Raw genomic sequence first — 17,566 nt, 5'->3', positions numbered from 1 at the left:
GTATTACCCGAGCAAGGCCAATGTAGTGGGAGATACCCTTAGCAGATTGTCCATGGGTAGTATTACATATATAGGGGAAGGTAAGAGAGAGTTGGCTCATGATGTTCACTATTTGGCTAGGTTAGGTGTTAGATTACTTGATTCAGCGGAGGAGAGTACATTGATGCAGAGTAGTTCTGACTCCTCTTTAGTCTCAGAAGTGAAGGCGAAGCAGGATAGGGATCCTAGTTTAGTCAAACTGAAGGATTCAGTTAAGGACCAAAAGGTTGAGGTTTTCTCCCAAGGGGGAGATTATGTGTTGAGATTGCATGGTAGGTTGTGTGTCCCATGTGCTAATGATTTGAGGTAGAGCGTTTTGGCTGAAGCGCATGGTGCACGTTATTCCATTCACCCCTACACTACTAAGATGTATTGTGACTTGCGGGAAATCTATTGGTGGAACGGTATGAAGAAGGACATAGCCAAGTTTGTAGCAAGGTGTGCAACATGTCAATAGGTTAAGGTAGAGCACCAAAGACCTGGTGGCATGATGCAAGAGTTTAGTATACCCATTTGGAAGTGGGAAGCGGTGAATATAGACTTCATGACCGGATTTCCTCTTTCATGTTGTCATCATGAGTCTATTTGGGTTGTTGTGGATAGATTGACAAAGTCTGCACATTTATTGCCCGTGCATACTTCTTATACGGCGGAGGATTATGCTAGATTGTATATCTGGGAGTTGGTCAGGCTGCATGGAGTCCCCTTGTCTATCATTTCGGATAGGGGTACCTAGTTTACTTCTCAATTTTGGAAGGCGTTTAAGCAGGGTCTTGGTACCTAAGTTCTCTTGTGTATCGCGTTTCTCCCGCAGACAGATGGTCAGGATGAGAGGACCATTCAAACCCTAGAGGATATGTTGAGGGCATGTGCTCTTGATTTCAAAGGTTGTTGGGATGAGTATTTTCCATTGATTGAGTTTGCCTATAATAATAGTTTCCATGCTAGCATTGAGATGGCACCGTTTGAGGCCTTGTATGATAAGAGGTGTAGATTGCCCATAGGTTGGTTTGAAGTGGGTGAGGCAGCCACGATTGGACCCGATGCAGTGTTTAAAGCTATGGAGAAAGTTAAGTTGATTAGAGAAAGGTTAAAGACACCTCAAAGTCGTCAAAAGACTTATGCCGATGTTACAAGGAGAGATCTTGAGTTTGAGGTGGGTCATTTAGTGTACTTGAAGATTTCACCCCTGAAAAGGGTGAAAAGATTTGGTAAAAAGGGGAAGCTGAGTCCTCGTTATGTTGTCCTGTATAGAGTCTTGAGCTGTGTTAGCAAGGTAGCATATGAGGTTGAGTTGCCCTCAGAGTTGTCCTTCGTTCACCCAATCTTTCATGTCTCCATGCTCAAGAAGCATATTGGTGATTCTACTGTGGTTGATCCTTTAGAGAGTGTCAACATTCAGGATAGTCTTTCCTTCGATGAGATTCCCGTGGAGATCCTAGATTTTCAAATTCGTAGACTCAGGAACAAAGAAGTTCCGTTGGTCAAGGTTTAATGGAGGAACCAATCTGTTAAGGGTGCTACTTGGGAGGTGGAAGCAGACATGCGATCCAAATACCGGCACCTCTTTTCTGCGGGTTTAGATCAATCCGAAGGTACTATTTTTTTCTAATTCATCCCTTCTTATCTAGAGTTTAGCTATGCATCCATCCTTGTATGAGTTCTTGCAATATCCAGAGTGGTCATGATTTTAGGGAGATCTGGAACCGTTAGGTAATTGTTTCAGCTAGGTGTACTCTATTCTTATTGTATCCCTAGACAAACTAGTAATATTCGAGGACGAATGTTTCCAAGGGGGACATAATGTAAGACCCTGCAAAGTTGCCTCGTAGTTTGAACCTTGGAACGTGCCGAATAAAGTATAATTCAGGCCCTAAGAGATTAATAAAGGACTTCCTAAGTGATTAGTGCTTTAATATTGTGGAATTTTCCTAAAAATGACTTCCTATAGTGTGGGAAATTGAGTTAGCTTTCCAATGATATCAATTTCATCAAAATTTGGTATCGGGGTGAGAAGTTACGGTAATTTTATTGAACGGTGTTAGAATCACCTAGGTTCGATGGACAATTTGATAGACCGTCAAGTTTGTGGTGGAACGTCAATTGTCCCGTCGAAACCAAGGTAGTGACCACTATTTCTGGCCATCGAGCGATGAACAAAATAACGAATTGCCAAATTTTTGATTGACCGTTACTTTGACCATCGCTCTGAGCAGTGTGGCCTTATATTGACCATCGATCGATGTTCAAATCGATAGACGATCAAACTTTCAATGGACCATTGATTAGACCGTCACATCAAGGTAGTACATTCAACGTTTTGCCATCATTTGACGGACGATTCGACGGACCGTCGCAGACCCCGATCAACAATTTTAAACCCATTTTTAAAAGGTTATTTAGGTATTTTCCCACCCCCTTATATATAAACCAAGAGATCAGCCGACCTCATTGTCTTATCTCTCATACTAAGGGGCTAGGGTTTTCTCCTCCAAATCAAATCAAAACAAGAATTCTTCCCCAACAAACCTAAGAACTCACCATAGATTGTGCTAGTGAGTGAAGGATTGAATCTCCCAAGTTCAAAGGCTTCAAGAACACTTTCTCAAGAGTGAGAAGAGGAATTTTAGAGGAAGATTGTTTGTCCAACTTCTTAATCTAAGGTATGTGGGGTTTTGAACAAGGGTAACCCTTTCACCCTTATGCCCAAAAGGCTTATTTACATTGTGATTTTTCCTGAAATCTATGAGGTTTTACATGAATTTGAATTGGGGGTTTTCGCCCATTGTTATTGAATGCATTATCTTGATATTTCCCATGAATTGAAAGTCAAATGGCATGATTTCCTGCATGTTTTCTTGAGAAATTACAGCTGGGTAATAAACCCATGATTTTACTCCTTGAGAAGCTAATATTTGCAATGTTTGAGATATCGAAGCATATGACTATATTGAGATTTTGAGATAAATTGCTGAAATTCCCAGATTTTCACATGGTTTATGAATCTATATGCTATATATTATGCTTTTGATGAGCTTTAACTTAAGATTGAACTATGGGTTATTAAGCCCTATTTGAGACTTGTGAATGTATGAACTCTTGTGCTATAAACACCCATGATTTGAGCATTTTGAGATGATTGAGAAATGAATTGACCTAATGGTCCGGGAGCTTTGAAATCCACTTCACTATATGAGACTTATCGATTTGATTATTGGGTTCGTGGTGAACCATGAGATTATTCTAAACGCGGATTTTATGAGATGAGTGCAGATAATATAAAGGGAGTAGTATTTAGCACCGAACGGGTAAGTCTGTACAGTTTCTTACCCTAAAACTACGTGCCACCATAGTTTGGGCCTGAGGCCAAGATTATGAGGATTATGATTGGGCCCGAGGTCGAGTTTCATTTAGTGATCACTAGACCTAGGTTATACTCCCTGGTAAGAGTATGACGCCCTTCCCTAACGTAGGGTTTATTCCTTAGGAGGACAAAACATTGGACTCCATGTTGGTTTATGTCGGTTACGAGTACCTCCCTTTCTGTTTTCAATATAAAATCAGCTACCTCTTTGCAAACTAAGGTATTTTCCCTCCTATGAACTATTTTCACTAAACTAGAGTATTTTGTCTTGAGATAGATGATTTCTCCTAAAGCTTGAAATGAGATATTTTCCTAACTTGCATGATATACTTCTACGTATGTTCTAAAATCTCATGAGGTCGTATTTCTAGTATTTGAGTTTGCAGAGATATAAAATCTTAAACATTAAAAGTTGTTTTACCCACCATGGGATATATGCATGAGTTGATGGTACGGTCTAAAGCCCTTTTTGCCTTGAGTATTGAGAATAAGAGAAGATTCTCGATTTTGAGGTTGAAGAACGATGACTCGCGAGATTTGTGTAATATGCCTTATCTTATATGATTTATGAACTTTATATTTCATACATATTCAAGCCATGTGAATCATCTCATATTGCATACATGATTTGAATAAAGAAAATTGATACTATTTTATATACATTTATTTAGCCCCGCATACTCAGTACATTCCTAAGTTCTAATCCATATATATGTCTATGTGCTACATTGTCTCATAATGTAGGTTCAGGGTCTTATTCCCAGCCTTGCCCGTGATCTCCGAGTACCTCACGTCCATTTCCTACAGTAGTGAGTCCTCTTGGTTTGAGGACCAATCTTTAGATATTCCAGTGACTGAAAGACTATGTTGTTATGTTTAGTCCTTACCGATCCAGTTGGGGAACTGTCCTATCGACTCTCTAGATTATGGATTTGTAGAGGCTTTGTCAGACTATTTGGTAGATTATGATTTTGTTGGGATTTCTTTATCATGACTATTTGGACCGAGTACCCTTTCTTTCCTTTATTCCCTTCTATGAACATGGATGTGCTAGTGTTTGAATTCAAATTTTCTCCTTGAATTAAGGGTTATCAGCAGGAACTAGCTTTATGGGGGCTACTTATAGTCCTAGGCACCATGTGATGTCCCAGGAGGCAATTTTGGGTCGTTATAATTTCTTTGCTGTGGCCAACATTAAGATCCCGACTAGATTATTGCTACTTATTCCTAAAGAGGAGTAGTGACTAGGAAAAGATAATGACAATAGTAATTTGGAGTCTAACTATCAATCCACGCTACTCGGTATTATCTAAGTAAGATTGTTAACTATCATCTAATAACTAGAGACTCAAAAAGTAACAGATAATTGGGATCAAGATAAGGGTTAGTAAGGCGACATCCTGAGACTCAAAAGGTAAAGGGTGAAATATGTCTACTCGTCCAAAAGACTGTGGATGGTACATAATTTATCAATTCTGCATACAAGGTTTTGAGTTAGTTCAGCATTGCACGATAATGCTACGAAGTTAAAAAACCAGAGGGAACACAATCCTAGTGCTCACCAATACTGATGACAACCAAAGTTAATAGTTGATCTTTGCTCGATATTTCTATTCAAAACCCCTGTTTACTTTATAGTTCTTACCCATTGATTAGAATATCTAAAATACATGATTCCATGTATTACCTTGGGATTCAACCCCAATCTAGTTGGGTTACTATATTTTGATAGCGACCGTATCATAAAAAATTTAGCGCCGGTACTGGGGAATACACTGTTGAGTTATGAACTAAGGTCGTTGTAATATTTAGGTGTTTCTTTTGGTCGTAGTTGGGCATACACTGAATGTATTCCTAGCACATAGAGTAGAGGCAATACCTTACTCCCACTGAATTCTAATCTAGAGAGGATCCTATAAATATCTGGTAGGATGTCTGAACTGAAAAGAGATGAACTTCCTGAAGGGGTTCATGATGTTGTACCTCCTTCTCCTCTTGAAGAAGTTCAGAATAATGCTGATCAACAGACTGGTGAGCTTTTAGACCAAGCTGAGAATAAGAGAAGGGTATTCGAGGAAGCTCAACGTATAACTGGGGAAGTAGAGTTAGCTTAGATGAGACAGGTAGCATACCACCAAGAAGTACTCGGTGGAAACCAAAATAGAAACAGAGAAGGCTAACCTGAAGTGATCCCAACATATCAGTATATTTAGTCGTATGAAGATGATGAAGGTGATTTGGGATATGCTGATCTAGAAGAGACTAGATTTATCATTGCTCCTATTTTTCCCTTGATGTAAAGTTCAATATTTTAAGTTCTATGATTTAGCCCTTATACTTAAAGGGTGTGTTTGCAGGGTTTCCTACAAACGATGAAAACATACATCTAGCAAATTTTATTGGGATATGTACTTCATAGACCATACTAGGGATAGATCAGGAGGTATTGAGACTAAGGTTGTTTCCTTTTTTAGTTACTGTTGAAGCATCTTTATGGCTAGGGGAACTTCTAAAAAGTTTCATCACTATTGAAGTGAGTTATGCAGAAGATTATTGAACAAGTTCTTTCCTCCATCTAGGGTATTGCAGCTCAAGGATAGGATTCATAACTTTAGGTAGCTACAGTTAGAATCTATGTATAAGGCATGGTTTAGGTTCAAAAAGAAGCTTAGCATAGTGCCCAACCATCGAATTTTAGGGACAAACTTATTGAAGATATTCTATAGAGCCATGACTATCAGTTCCAAAGAAATGGCAGACACTATCTCCGGAGGAGCCTTTATAAGATTACGATTGGAGATGGCCTCGAGTATCATAGATTAGATCTCATTAACTAACCGAGGGTGCCAAACTCAGGAGGTTGATATAGGTTTTGACACTTATGCCATTGGAGTTTCTGGCAAGCGAAGAGTAGTTGAGGATGCTGTAGCTTAGGAAATTTCACTATTGAGGATAGACATTAGTGAGTTGGCCAAGTAATTTGCAATGATAAATTTTGAAAAGGTTAATGTAGTAGGGGTGCAGAGTATAACTTTTAGGGTGCGCGAGTCTGACTTAGAGGAGCATGCAAAGTATGTGGATCGTTAATTAGTGGGTTTCCAATCCTAAGGGAAAGGGAATCAAGGTTGGAACTATGATGATAGAGATAAATATATTCCACCTGGAAGACGAGATATAGAATCAAGAATAGAAGAGATGTTTCTAAGTTGATAAAGGGTCAAGAGAGTCAAGAAGCTTGCCTTACAGAACTAAAGGCCGATAATTTAGGATTGGCTCAAAAAGTTGAGTCACATGCAATTAATATCATGTATTAGAGCAGCAGTATGGGCAAATCTCTGTTACTTTAGTTGAGAGATAGTCAGGAGAACTTCCTAGAGACAATGTGTCAAATCCAACAACACTAGTTCATTGTTTGGCTATTAACACATTGACTGATTCCCAACCCGATAAGCATTTTTTGCCCACTACTAATGAGCCAAAAAAGAAAATTATTATTGCAGATGATCCTCAAGATGAATTTGAGATGCTGACTTATAGTGATGATGATTTTTGAAGGGATGATGATGATGAATGGGTAGCAGGAGAGCTCCAAGATATAGTGCAGTAGTTTAGCATAAATTTTGATTATTTAGTAGAAAAGAAGAGAGACCCAGGTGCTGTCAACATCCCATGTTCTATTGGGCCTTATGAGATTAATTAGGCTTTATGCAATAAACGAGTAGGAATAAATGTAATGTCATTGGTGATATACAAAGTGTTGGGGTTAGGAGAACTCAAACCTATATCTATAAGGTTGTTGATGGTTGATTTATCTGTAAAGGAGCTAATGGGTATTGTAAGAAATGTATAAGTGAAGGTTGCATCATTCACATATCTAACAAATTTCATGATCTTATATTGTGAAGTGGATGCTCATTCTCCATTTATTATGGGTAGACCTTTCTTTTCCACTGGCTGAGTGATGATTGATATGGACCTAGAGGAGATAACTTTCAAATAGAATGATAAGCAAATAGTTTTAACCATATGTATGATAGTTTAGCAGCCTTATAATATGAGAGTGGTAGCAGTGATTGATGTAGTAGAGAATGACGTAGTTGCAGTAAAGGTGTTTATTGAGGAGAGATTAGTGGTAAAAGTATTAGCAACAACGATTATGAACTTCGAGAGTGATAGGATAGAAGACTATGATGAGATGGTTAGTGCATTACATGACATAGGTTCTTACAAATATGCCCCTAAGAAGATAGATCTTAACTTGAAGAACAGAACCACACCTCCTACAAAACCATCGATTGAAGAACCACAGGTATTGGAATTAAAGGCCCTCCTACCTCATTTGCAGTATGTATTCTTTAGGGCCAACAATACTTTACTGGTAATTTATACAGCAAATCTAGTAAGAGGGCAGGTGGAAGCTTTGATATTGGTGTTACAAAAGTTTAAGAGATATATTGGGTGGACCATTCTAAATACTTTAGGAATTCCACCAGGTATATGCACACATACTATACAACTTGAGCCAGACAATATTCCTAGTATTGAGCATCAGAGATAACTGAATCCTCATATATAGGAGGTAGTCAAAAAAGACATAATCAAGTGGTTATATATTGGGGTGGTGTTTCCAATTACTGACAGTAATTGGGTGAGCCCGGTTTAATGCATGCCAAAGAAAGAAGGAATCACAGTGGTTCTAAATGAGAAGAATGAATTAGAACCAATGAGGCTAGTGACTGGTTGGAGAGTATGTATGGACTATAGAAACTTGAACAAGTGGACATAAAAAGACTACTTCCCTATTTCGTTCATGGATCAGATATTGGATAGATTAGCAGTCAAAGGTTGTTACTATTTTCTTGACAAGTATTTGGGTTACAATCAAATCATGTTTGCTCCTAAATACCAAGAAAAGGATACTTTTACTTTCCCCTATGGGACCTTTGCATTTAAGCTAATGTCATTCAGATTGTGTAATGCGCCTGTCACTTTTCAGAGGTGTATGATATCCATATTCCCCGACATGGTGAAAGACACTATTGAAGTATTTATGGATGACTTTTCAGTAGTTTGGGACTCATTCAATGACTGCTTAGCCTATTTGGCCAGTGCACTGTAGAGATGTGAAAAGTACAACTTGGTACTCAATTGGGAAAAATGTCACTTCATGATAAAAGAAGGTATTGTGCTAGGGCATAAACTCTCCATACATGGTATTGTGGTGGACAAGGCAAAGATTAAGGTGACTGAGAAGCTGCCACAACTAGCGTCAGTTAGAGGCATACAGAGTTTTTTGGGTCATCCAGGCTTTTATAGAAAGTTTATCAAGGAATTTTCTAAAGTTGTAATTCCTCTATGCAAACTTTTAGAAAAGAAGGTGAAATTTGTATTCGATGACAATTGTCTCAAGGCTTCAAATTCCTAAAGCTGATTGGTAGTAGTTGGTAATATTGACTCTGTGCTATGGTGAGTAAGATACCACCTAGTTCCCTTTGTATGTTGAATCAAAAACATGTCTAGTTAATCTTGGATAGGTTGTAGGATAGTTGGGTAGGAAAGAATCATAGGCCATTTTTTATTTTAGTCTACTTTTAGCACAAATGATCTTCCATGTGTGAATTGTATCCCTTGATCCCAACTTTGATATTGAATGCCTTTTTTTTGTTACACCTTTCACCTTATTTATATTACAATGAACCTATTTTGGCCTTATTCCTCCTTGGACATTGTGCAGCTCAACTCAGGAAAAACACTTAAGTTGAAGGTGGCTATAATAGAGGTGTGTAGTGTAAAATAGGTATAAAGAAGGGTAAAATAATAGAAAAATCTAGTAGGGTTGGGTGTGGTAGAAAAACAAATAAAAAAAGAGAATTATTTTGAAAAGGAAAGAATAAAGGAGCCGCATCCAGCCTGAATGTGCATAAGAGAATAAAGGGAGAGAAAAAAAATTTGCTAGTAAGTGATACCCCAAGATTAGTGTAGTGCCAAGGAGGCTTAGTCACTTTAAAAGTTCATATGTGCCATATCAGCCCCACCTACATTACAAGTAGATAAAAGTCCTATAATGATCCTAACTTGACCATCTGAATGCTAAGGTAAAAAAAATAAGGGCAAGCCTATGGCATTTGACATGCATTGATTGAAACTCTTTTTTGAGTGTGAACGTCTCTCTTGACTATCCCTGCATTGACATGCATGATTTTATATGAGTGAGTGAGACATTTTTGTTGTGAGGGCTCTTGAGTCATATTGCTAGCTATTTGCTTGTTTCAGGCAGTGTAACTTATATATATGAGTTGTTATCTATTGCTAATATAATTGTCATACCTTGATACCATTGTATCACATTAGTGTGTTTCAGGTTCCTTCATAGTTCGTTTTGAAAAATAGCATGGGGGAGGGGGGATGATGTTGTGTTTTGAGTTTAAGTCTTGACCGACTGCCTTGAATAGCTTAGTTTCTCTTAGTTAAGCGTCGTTTTTGTTTTTGTTGTGTTTTGTTGCCTGAGGACATGTAAATGTTCTAAGTTGAGGGTGTTGATATGATATAGAAATATACACTTTCGATGCTTTAGAATGAGAAAAAAATACAAATTTCTGAGGTTATTTTGTTAGATATGATGCCTTTTAGGTATGTTTTGCAAGAAATCATGTTTCGAATGATAAGTTCCTAAAAAAAGTGAAAAAGGTGTTTTTGGCTATTTTTGGAGAAATTATGGATATTCAGGATGTTTTCCAGCTTTTTCGTGATCAAAGCATGTTCGGAAATTGAAAAGGAGCTGAAAAGATAACTCCCGACACCTACTAAGTCAACATGTGGCTGCATGTAAGACCTACGGACCGCATGTAGGAAAAGAAAGTACCAGAAGTCCAAAATCCCGAGAGGTGAACTTGCAGGAATTTTTGCTCCCTGTACCTGTACTTTGTGCCTTTACCCAGGGCCTAGATTGTAGGTACTACCTGCGCCCGGTGCCAGACCGCAGGTACGGACCACATGTGGCCACCGACCTGATTTTCTCCCATTTCATTGGGCTTTGGTTATAGGTTTTACTCATTACTATAAATACCCTTTATGTATTTTTTAGTAGGGGTAACACACTTTTTATATTTACAAACATATTTCGATTCCAAGATCCGATTGTGACCTTGGGATTATATTGTATTGACTTCAGTTGATTAATTCAGTAACAGCTATGGGTTTGTACAATTCTTATCCTTGTTATTTCTTCTATGCTTTCAACTATGAATGATATTGATTTTTTCACAAGTATGAGAGGCTAAAACCCATAGCTAGGGTTGTGGAAACCCTAGCGGATTGACAAAGTAGGGGAAGTATGATTGTTGAATTGAACTGATACCTATGGAATGAATTACAATATTTTCATTATAATAGATTTCTTAGTAGTGGTCAACATTAAGATCCCGCCTAGCTTATTGGTACTTACTCCAAAGAGGATTAGTGACTAGGAAAAGATAATGACAACAGATATTTGGAGTCTAACGGTCGATCCACGCTACTAGGTATTATCTAAGTAAGATAGTTTAATATCATCTAATAACTAGACACTCAAAATGTAATTGGTAATTGGGATCAAGATAAGAGTTAGTAAGGCGACATCCTGAGACTCAAAAGGTAAAGGGTGAAACTTGTATACTCGTTCAAAATATTGAAGATAGTACAAACTTATCGATTCTGCATGCAAGATATCAGGTTGGTTCAACATAGCACGATAAGTCTCCAGAGTTAAGAAGATAGGGGAATACAATCCTAGTGTTCACCAATACTAATCACAACCGAAGTTGATAGTTTATCTTTGATCAATATTTCTATTCAAAAACCCCATTTACTTTCCAGTTCTTGCCTATTGATTACAATATCTGAAATACATGAGTCCACATATTCCCTTGGGATTCGGCCCCAACCTAGTTGGGTTACTATATTTTGACAGCAACCGTATCATCATCTAATAGGAGGTGTTGTTTGGACGTCATCAACAGTCAATTATACATGCCCAAAGCATATCTTCTAAAAATTGAATCGTCCTTTCCGCTTGCCCATCCGTCCGCAGGTGGAAACCGGTGCTAAGGGTTGCCTTAGTCTCCAAGCCCTTATAAAACAACCTCCAAAAGTGAGAAGAGAACTGAGTACCTCGATCAGATATGATGGAAACTGGAGCGCCATGCAACTTCATGATCTCCTGAATGAACAAATTAGCATAATCCACAGAAGAGAAATTTTTCTTCACTGGCAAGAAGTGAGCAGACTTACGCATCCTATCCACGATAACCCAAATCGAATCAAACTGCAAGCAAGACCATGGAAGACCAATAATAAAATCCATATTAATTATCTCCCATTTCCACACTAGCAGCTCAATCTCTTGAGATAGCCCTCTAGGCCTCAAGTGTTCCACATTCACTTGCTGGCATACTATGCAGTTAGCCACAAAATTGGCCACATCCCGCTTTATATTATTCCACCAGTAAATATTCTTAAGATCATGATAAATTTCATCAACCCAGGATGAATAGTATAACACACCTCATAATCTTTAGCAAAATTCTTTGACGCAATCCATCAACATCGGGGATGCATAACCTACCTCGGTACCTTAAGATACCGTCGCTACTAATTTCAGAAACCATCATCTTCTGTCTACCTACATCACTCTTGATTTGTATCCAGATGGGATCCAACACTTTCTTCTCCTTCACCTCAGCTCCAGGAGATGACTTTTCCACTTCTTGAACAATCACTCCACCAATCTCGAAATCCAAGAGACAAACTTCCAGATTGGCCTAACGGTGGATATCCTTCACCAAGTCTCGCTTCTCCTCATCCACATGAGATAAGATTACCCTAGATAACCTGCTAAGAGCATAACAACCATGTTAGCTTTACCTGGATGGTAGTGAAGACTCTTGTCATAATCCTTGACCAGCTCAATCCACCTCTTTTGCCAGAGATTTAGCTCTTTCTACATGAAAACGTACTGCAAGCTCTTATGATCAGAATAAATATCAACATGAACCCTATACAAATAATGCCTCCAGATCTTTAATGCAAACACCACTGCTAACAACAATAATTCATGAGTTGGATGATTTTCCTCATGAACTTTCAGTTGTCTAGAAGCATAAGCAACCATCTTTCCATGCTACATTAATACATAACCAAGTCCTACCCGAGGTGCATCATAATAGACCATAAAACCATTTGTACCCTTGGGCAGGATCAAAATTGGAGCCAAAGTCAACTTATCCTTCAACTTTCTAAAACTTTCCTCACAAGCATCCGACCACAAGAACCTCGCCTTTTTCTAAGTCAACTTGGTCAAAAGGGAAGGAATAGAAGAGAAGATCTCTACAAACCTTCTATAATAACCGGCTAAACCCAAGAAACTCTGAATATCCATTGGAGTCATGTGTCTAGGCCATTTCTTAACCACCACAACCTTTTATAGATCCACCATGATCTCCTCACTAGAAAGGACATGACCCGAATAAGTCACAACATTTAAACAGAACTCATATTTAGAGAACTTAGCATACAAATGTTGATCCTGTAGGACCTGTAACATAAGGCAGAGGTGATCAACATGATATGCCTCACTGTTCAAATAAACCAGAATATCATCAAGAAAGACAATGACAAATAAGTCCAAGAACCGATGAAAAACCCGATTCATGAGATCTATAAATGTTGTTGGAGTGTTGGCTAAGTCAAAAGACATTACCAAGAATTCAAAATGTATGTACCTGGTTTGGAAAGAAGTCTTAGAGACGTCTGCTTCACTAATCTTTATTTGGTGGTACCCGATTGATGATTGATCTTGGAGAAGAATTTAGCACCCTAAATCTGGTCAAACAAATAATCTTTCCTCGAAATAGGGTACTTATTCTTTACTCTCTTCTTATTCAATTGCCGGTAATACAAAGGAAACCATCCTTCTTACGCACGAACAAAATGGGTGCACCCCACAGAGACACAGTAGGACGGATCCCTTGTCTAGAAGATCATTTAACTGCTCTTTGAGCTCCTTCAACTCAGTTGGAGCCATTCTATACGGAGGGATAGAGATAGGAAGAGTGTCCAAAACAAGACCAATCCCAAAATAAATCTCCCTATCTTGAGGAACAACATAAATATTATTAAGAAAGATGTCAGTAAATTGATTTACCACTAGAACAGAATGTAAGGAAGGAATATCCGAGGTAGAATCTTTAACCTAGACCAAATGATAGAGACACCCTTGGAAATTAATTTTTGGGCTCTAAGATACTTTTATGAACCTTCCCTCAGGCACTAGGGACGTACCTTCCCATTCAATAACCAATTCAATAGGGAGATTAAAGATGACCTTGCAGGTCCGATAATCGAAAGAAGCATAACATGAATGCAAATAATCTATCCCCAATATGACATTAAAATCAACCATGTCTAACTCTATCAGATCTACCAGATTTTCTCTATCACCACCATATAACCCCTATAGACTCTTCTGGAAACCATAGAGTCACCTACCAGGGTAGAAATAGAAAAGGGGTTCGAAATGCATTCGAGATCGAAATTACAATGCATAGCCATAAATTGGGTCACATAAGAGAGAGTAGACCCAGGATCAAGAAAACAATACACATCACGAGAAAAGAGTTTTAATATACCAGTAACGACATCGGGGATGCCTTAAAATGCTAACGGATAGTGAGGGTATAAAGACGATTCCAACCGCCGCTGGAGATAGTAACAGAAGTAAAACCCTTTGGCACAGGAGTTGATGCTGCAATAACAGGAATCTTTTTTCCCTAGAAGCAACCCTATAAGGACATATCTTTGTGTATGACCAATATGACCATATTTATTGCACTTGTTCCTTCTTTCTTCACAAAAACCATGATGCACCTGACCACAGAATCTACAAGAAGAATATGATGGAGTTGACTGAGCCCCTCTATCTAGAGGTTGGGTACTCTCTGCCCTAAAACCATCACCTCTCTACATACGACAATCACCCGATGACTTTGGGTAGGGAGCACTAGCCGTAGAGTAGGAACCAAAATTACGCTACTTCTTCTTAGACCATTTTACTCTATCTCTACCACTTTGTTACTGACCTCCACCCTGATTCAAGTAGCAAAACTTGTTACTCTGCCTCTCACCAATTTTAGCCTTCTTTTTTTTCTTTTATTTGACTTGCTGCATATAAACCACAAGTCGAGAAATATCTATGTCCTTGTTTAACAAGGCAACCTTACTCTCAAAAATCAAGTCTCGGGATAACCCAAAAGTGAACTTCCTTATCCTAGCCCTCACGCAAGGCACCAACTCTAGAGCATACCAAGATAATTGATGAAACTTCAAGGTATACTCCTTGACCAACATCTTGCCTTGCTTAAGGCTTACAAACTCCTTCACTTTCACCTCCCTCAAATTTTGAGAAAAGAAGCTGTCCGAAAAAACACTAAAGAAATCATCCCACAAAGCGGACTCAGCATAATCGCCCCTAGATTGGTCCCATTCCATGTACCATTGATACACCACATCTTTCAATTGATAGGCGGCGAACTCCATACCCTTCACGTCAGTGGCATGCATCACACAGAAGATCTTTTCCATCTCATCAATGAAATATTAAGGATCTTTCTCAACTTTAGAACCAATGAAAATAGGAGGACTCAATCTTATAAATTGGCCAACTCTAATGTCCTTGGAGGATGGAGCAACAGAAATAACTCGCTCAGTCTAAGAGGCCACCAATTGGGTAAGCAAGTGAATCGGCTGGCGAAACCCAGTATTAGACACGCCAGCCTAGGTACTTGAAGAGGGACAAGAGGAACTGGTGGAGCTCCATCAGGGCAATCAGAAGAAGTGACCCTCGATTGAGTGTGAGCTCCTGGAGTAGGACGAGTTCCATCCACATTGTCCTTTGACTGAACAGAAGAGTTCCCATGGATATCAGATCTTCTTGGAGGAATGATCTAAAAGGATAATAAACGGGAATTAGAGAGATTCAGGATCTTAGACTCTATAGCTCAAAATAAAATAACAAGAAAAGAAAACATTCCTAAATGCCTCATAGTCCCTCTCTTATAAGTGTGGCATGCTACACATCCATAAAAGAGACTCTAATTGACATGGCTTTATTGGAAACACAATGACACTAAACCTAGGCTCTAATACTATCTTTGTCATGACTCAAACTAGGGCCTGACTGTGATGGGTATCTCAAGTCCCACATGGACCGAAGACCACCCCCTTCACCTACCTAAGTAAACGCAATATTTCCAATGTCGGATAAATTCCGAATGTATAACAAGATAGATTTACAAATAAATAATATTTCTATGATCAATATCCAACAACCTGCCTGAAATGATTGATCAACGCCACCTAAGTCCACAGTAATCTAACAAAGACTTCTAAGCAAGAACCAAAATTGAACATTAAAAAAAGTGTCGGGATATGCCCTTGACTATAGCCAAAACCAAGTCTAGACAGTTTAAAACATAAGAGACCAAAACATGAAATATAGTATTCCGATGTATGAAAGCTCACCACTTCAATATCAACTCATAAGTTGATCTCGAATCTTAATCACTAAGCAGGAGAAGTAGAGGTATGGACAATTCCTGCATTGCGTGGACATATAACATACATAGATGATTAGCGGTTGAAGCACTAATATATAACATAGGGATACGGGGTAACATAATGCTATGATCAACAGTTCCAAATCATGCAAGATTCCATGCACATCATCTAATACATATATATATCACATGACGGTATAGGGAACAAGGCTTAACATGCAGCATAAAATCTTAGTCTGGATTGTGTAGCTCAACCGTTATAACATTCAAGGCACACAGGGGCTATATGGGCCTAACTCTCCCCCAGCTGGTAGGGCGCAGTGCATGTAGTAGCACAAACCAAAGGGTAAGCATATGCACTATTGGGGACTCGAACCTCCCTACATATCAAGGTGACACGACCACCAAATCATGTAATAAGATATGAGGGACTCGAACCTCCCAATCGTATAATAATAATAGGGAGACTCGAACCAGCCGGTCATATAGACCCCTCGTATCGGCAACTGCGGTTTCTAGTGTTGGTTTTTCGGACCTCCACTTTCATGACTCAGTTACACAACTCTCTTTAAAGCCCAATTAAACAGTTAACATACAATCTCATTCATTGAACCATGATACACATTTAGGCATACATTATTGGTATCACCATACCAACTGCATTTGCAATGTAACATCAACATGCCAAAATAATTTCATTACTTGGGGAATTCACAACCACCCTTAGTTTAATTATGTATGATCTTTTGAAAGCACCAACCCACAAGGTTCAATTTAACATCATCATGTAATAGTTCAAGACTAGCTTAATTCCCATATTTTTCATAACTAAAAACAATTTTGTAATATAGGAGTAGGTCCATAACCACTTCAAAAGTCACAAGTTTGGGGAAATTCACAATTCCCAAGTTCATTCTCCATACCCATGCACCCACAAGTTCAAAACCATATTTAAAGCATGAGTAATTGGCACACTTTCTCAACATCAGCATGTGGAGAACTGGGTGAATGAAACTCAAACTAGGAGGCAACTCTAACTCATATGCAACATTACCAACCCTCTTCAACACCAAGTATGGAAAAATATATCGAGGGCTGAGCTTACCTATCTTACCAATCTGCATCACTCTTTTTATGGGGGTTACCTTTAAGAACACCCAATCACCAACACTATACTCCAACTCCTTTTTTCTTACATCTGCATAGGACTTTTGGTGACTTTAGGCAACTTTAAGTCTATCCCGAATCAACTCCACCTTCTCTATGGCATGGTGAACCAAATTCAGGACAAACATCTTTACTAGAGTGGTAGCTATTATTATACGTAAACTCTATAAGAGGCAAATGATCAACCCAATTACCATCATAGTCAATCACGCAAGCTCGAAGCATATCTTTTAATGTCTAAGTAGTTCTTTCTTCTTTCCCATCCGACAGTGAGTGGAAAGAAATACTTAGGCTCACCTTAGTTCCTAAACCTCTCTGAAATAAATGCCAAAACTATGATGAGAACTAAGTACCATGATTGGACATGATAGAAACATCCACCCCATGAAAATTAACAATCTTTCAA

At 38.6% G+C, this 17,566-nt stretch overlaps 1 protein-coding gene across 1 annotated transcript; it reads left to right on the top strand.

Annotated features, from left to right (window-relative positions):
* Positions 1 to 994: 994 nt before the first annotated feature.
* LOC124896208 lies at positions 995 to 1,534 on the top strand. Its single transcript, XM_047407736.1, has 2 exons — positions 995 to 1,195; positions 1,316 to 1,534. Exons 1-2 carry the CDS (start codon positions 995 to 997, stop codon positions 1,532 to 1,534), a joined length of 420 nt encoding a protein of 139 aa, XP_047263692.1.
* The last annotated feature ends 16,032 nt before the right edge of the window (positions 1,535 to 17,566 follow it).

The sequence above is a fragment of the Capsicum annuum genome, chromosome 2, assembly GCF_002878395.1.
Source record: "Capsicum annuum cultivar UCD-10X-F1 chromosome 2, UCD10Xv1.1, whole genome shotgun sequence".
Classification (NCBI taxonomy): Eukaryota; Viridiplantae; Streptophyta; class Magnoliopsida; order Solanales; family Solanaceae; genus Capsicum; species Capsicum annuum.
This window is presented reverse-complemented; position numbering and strand designations above follow the sequence as displayed.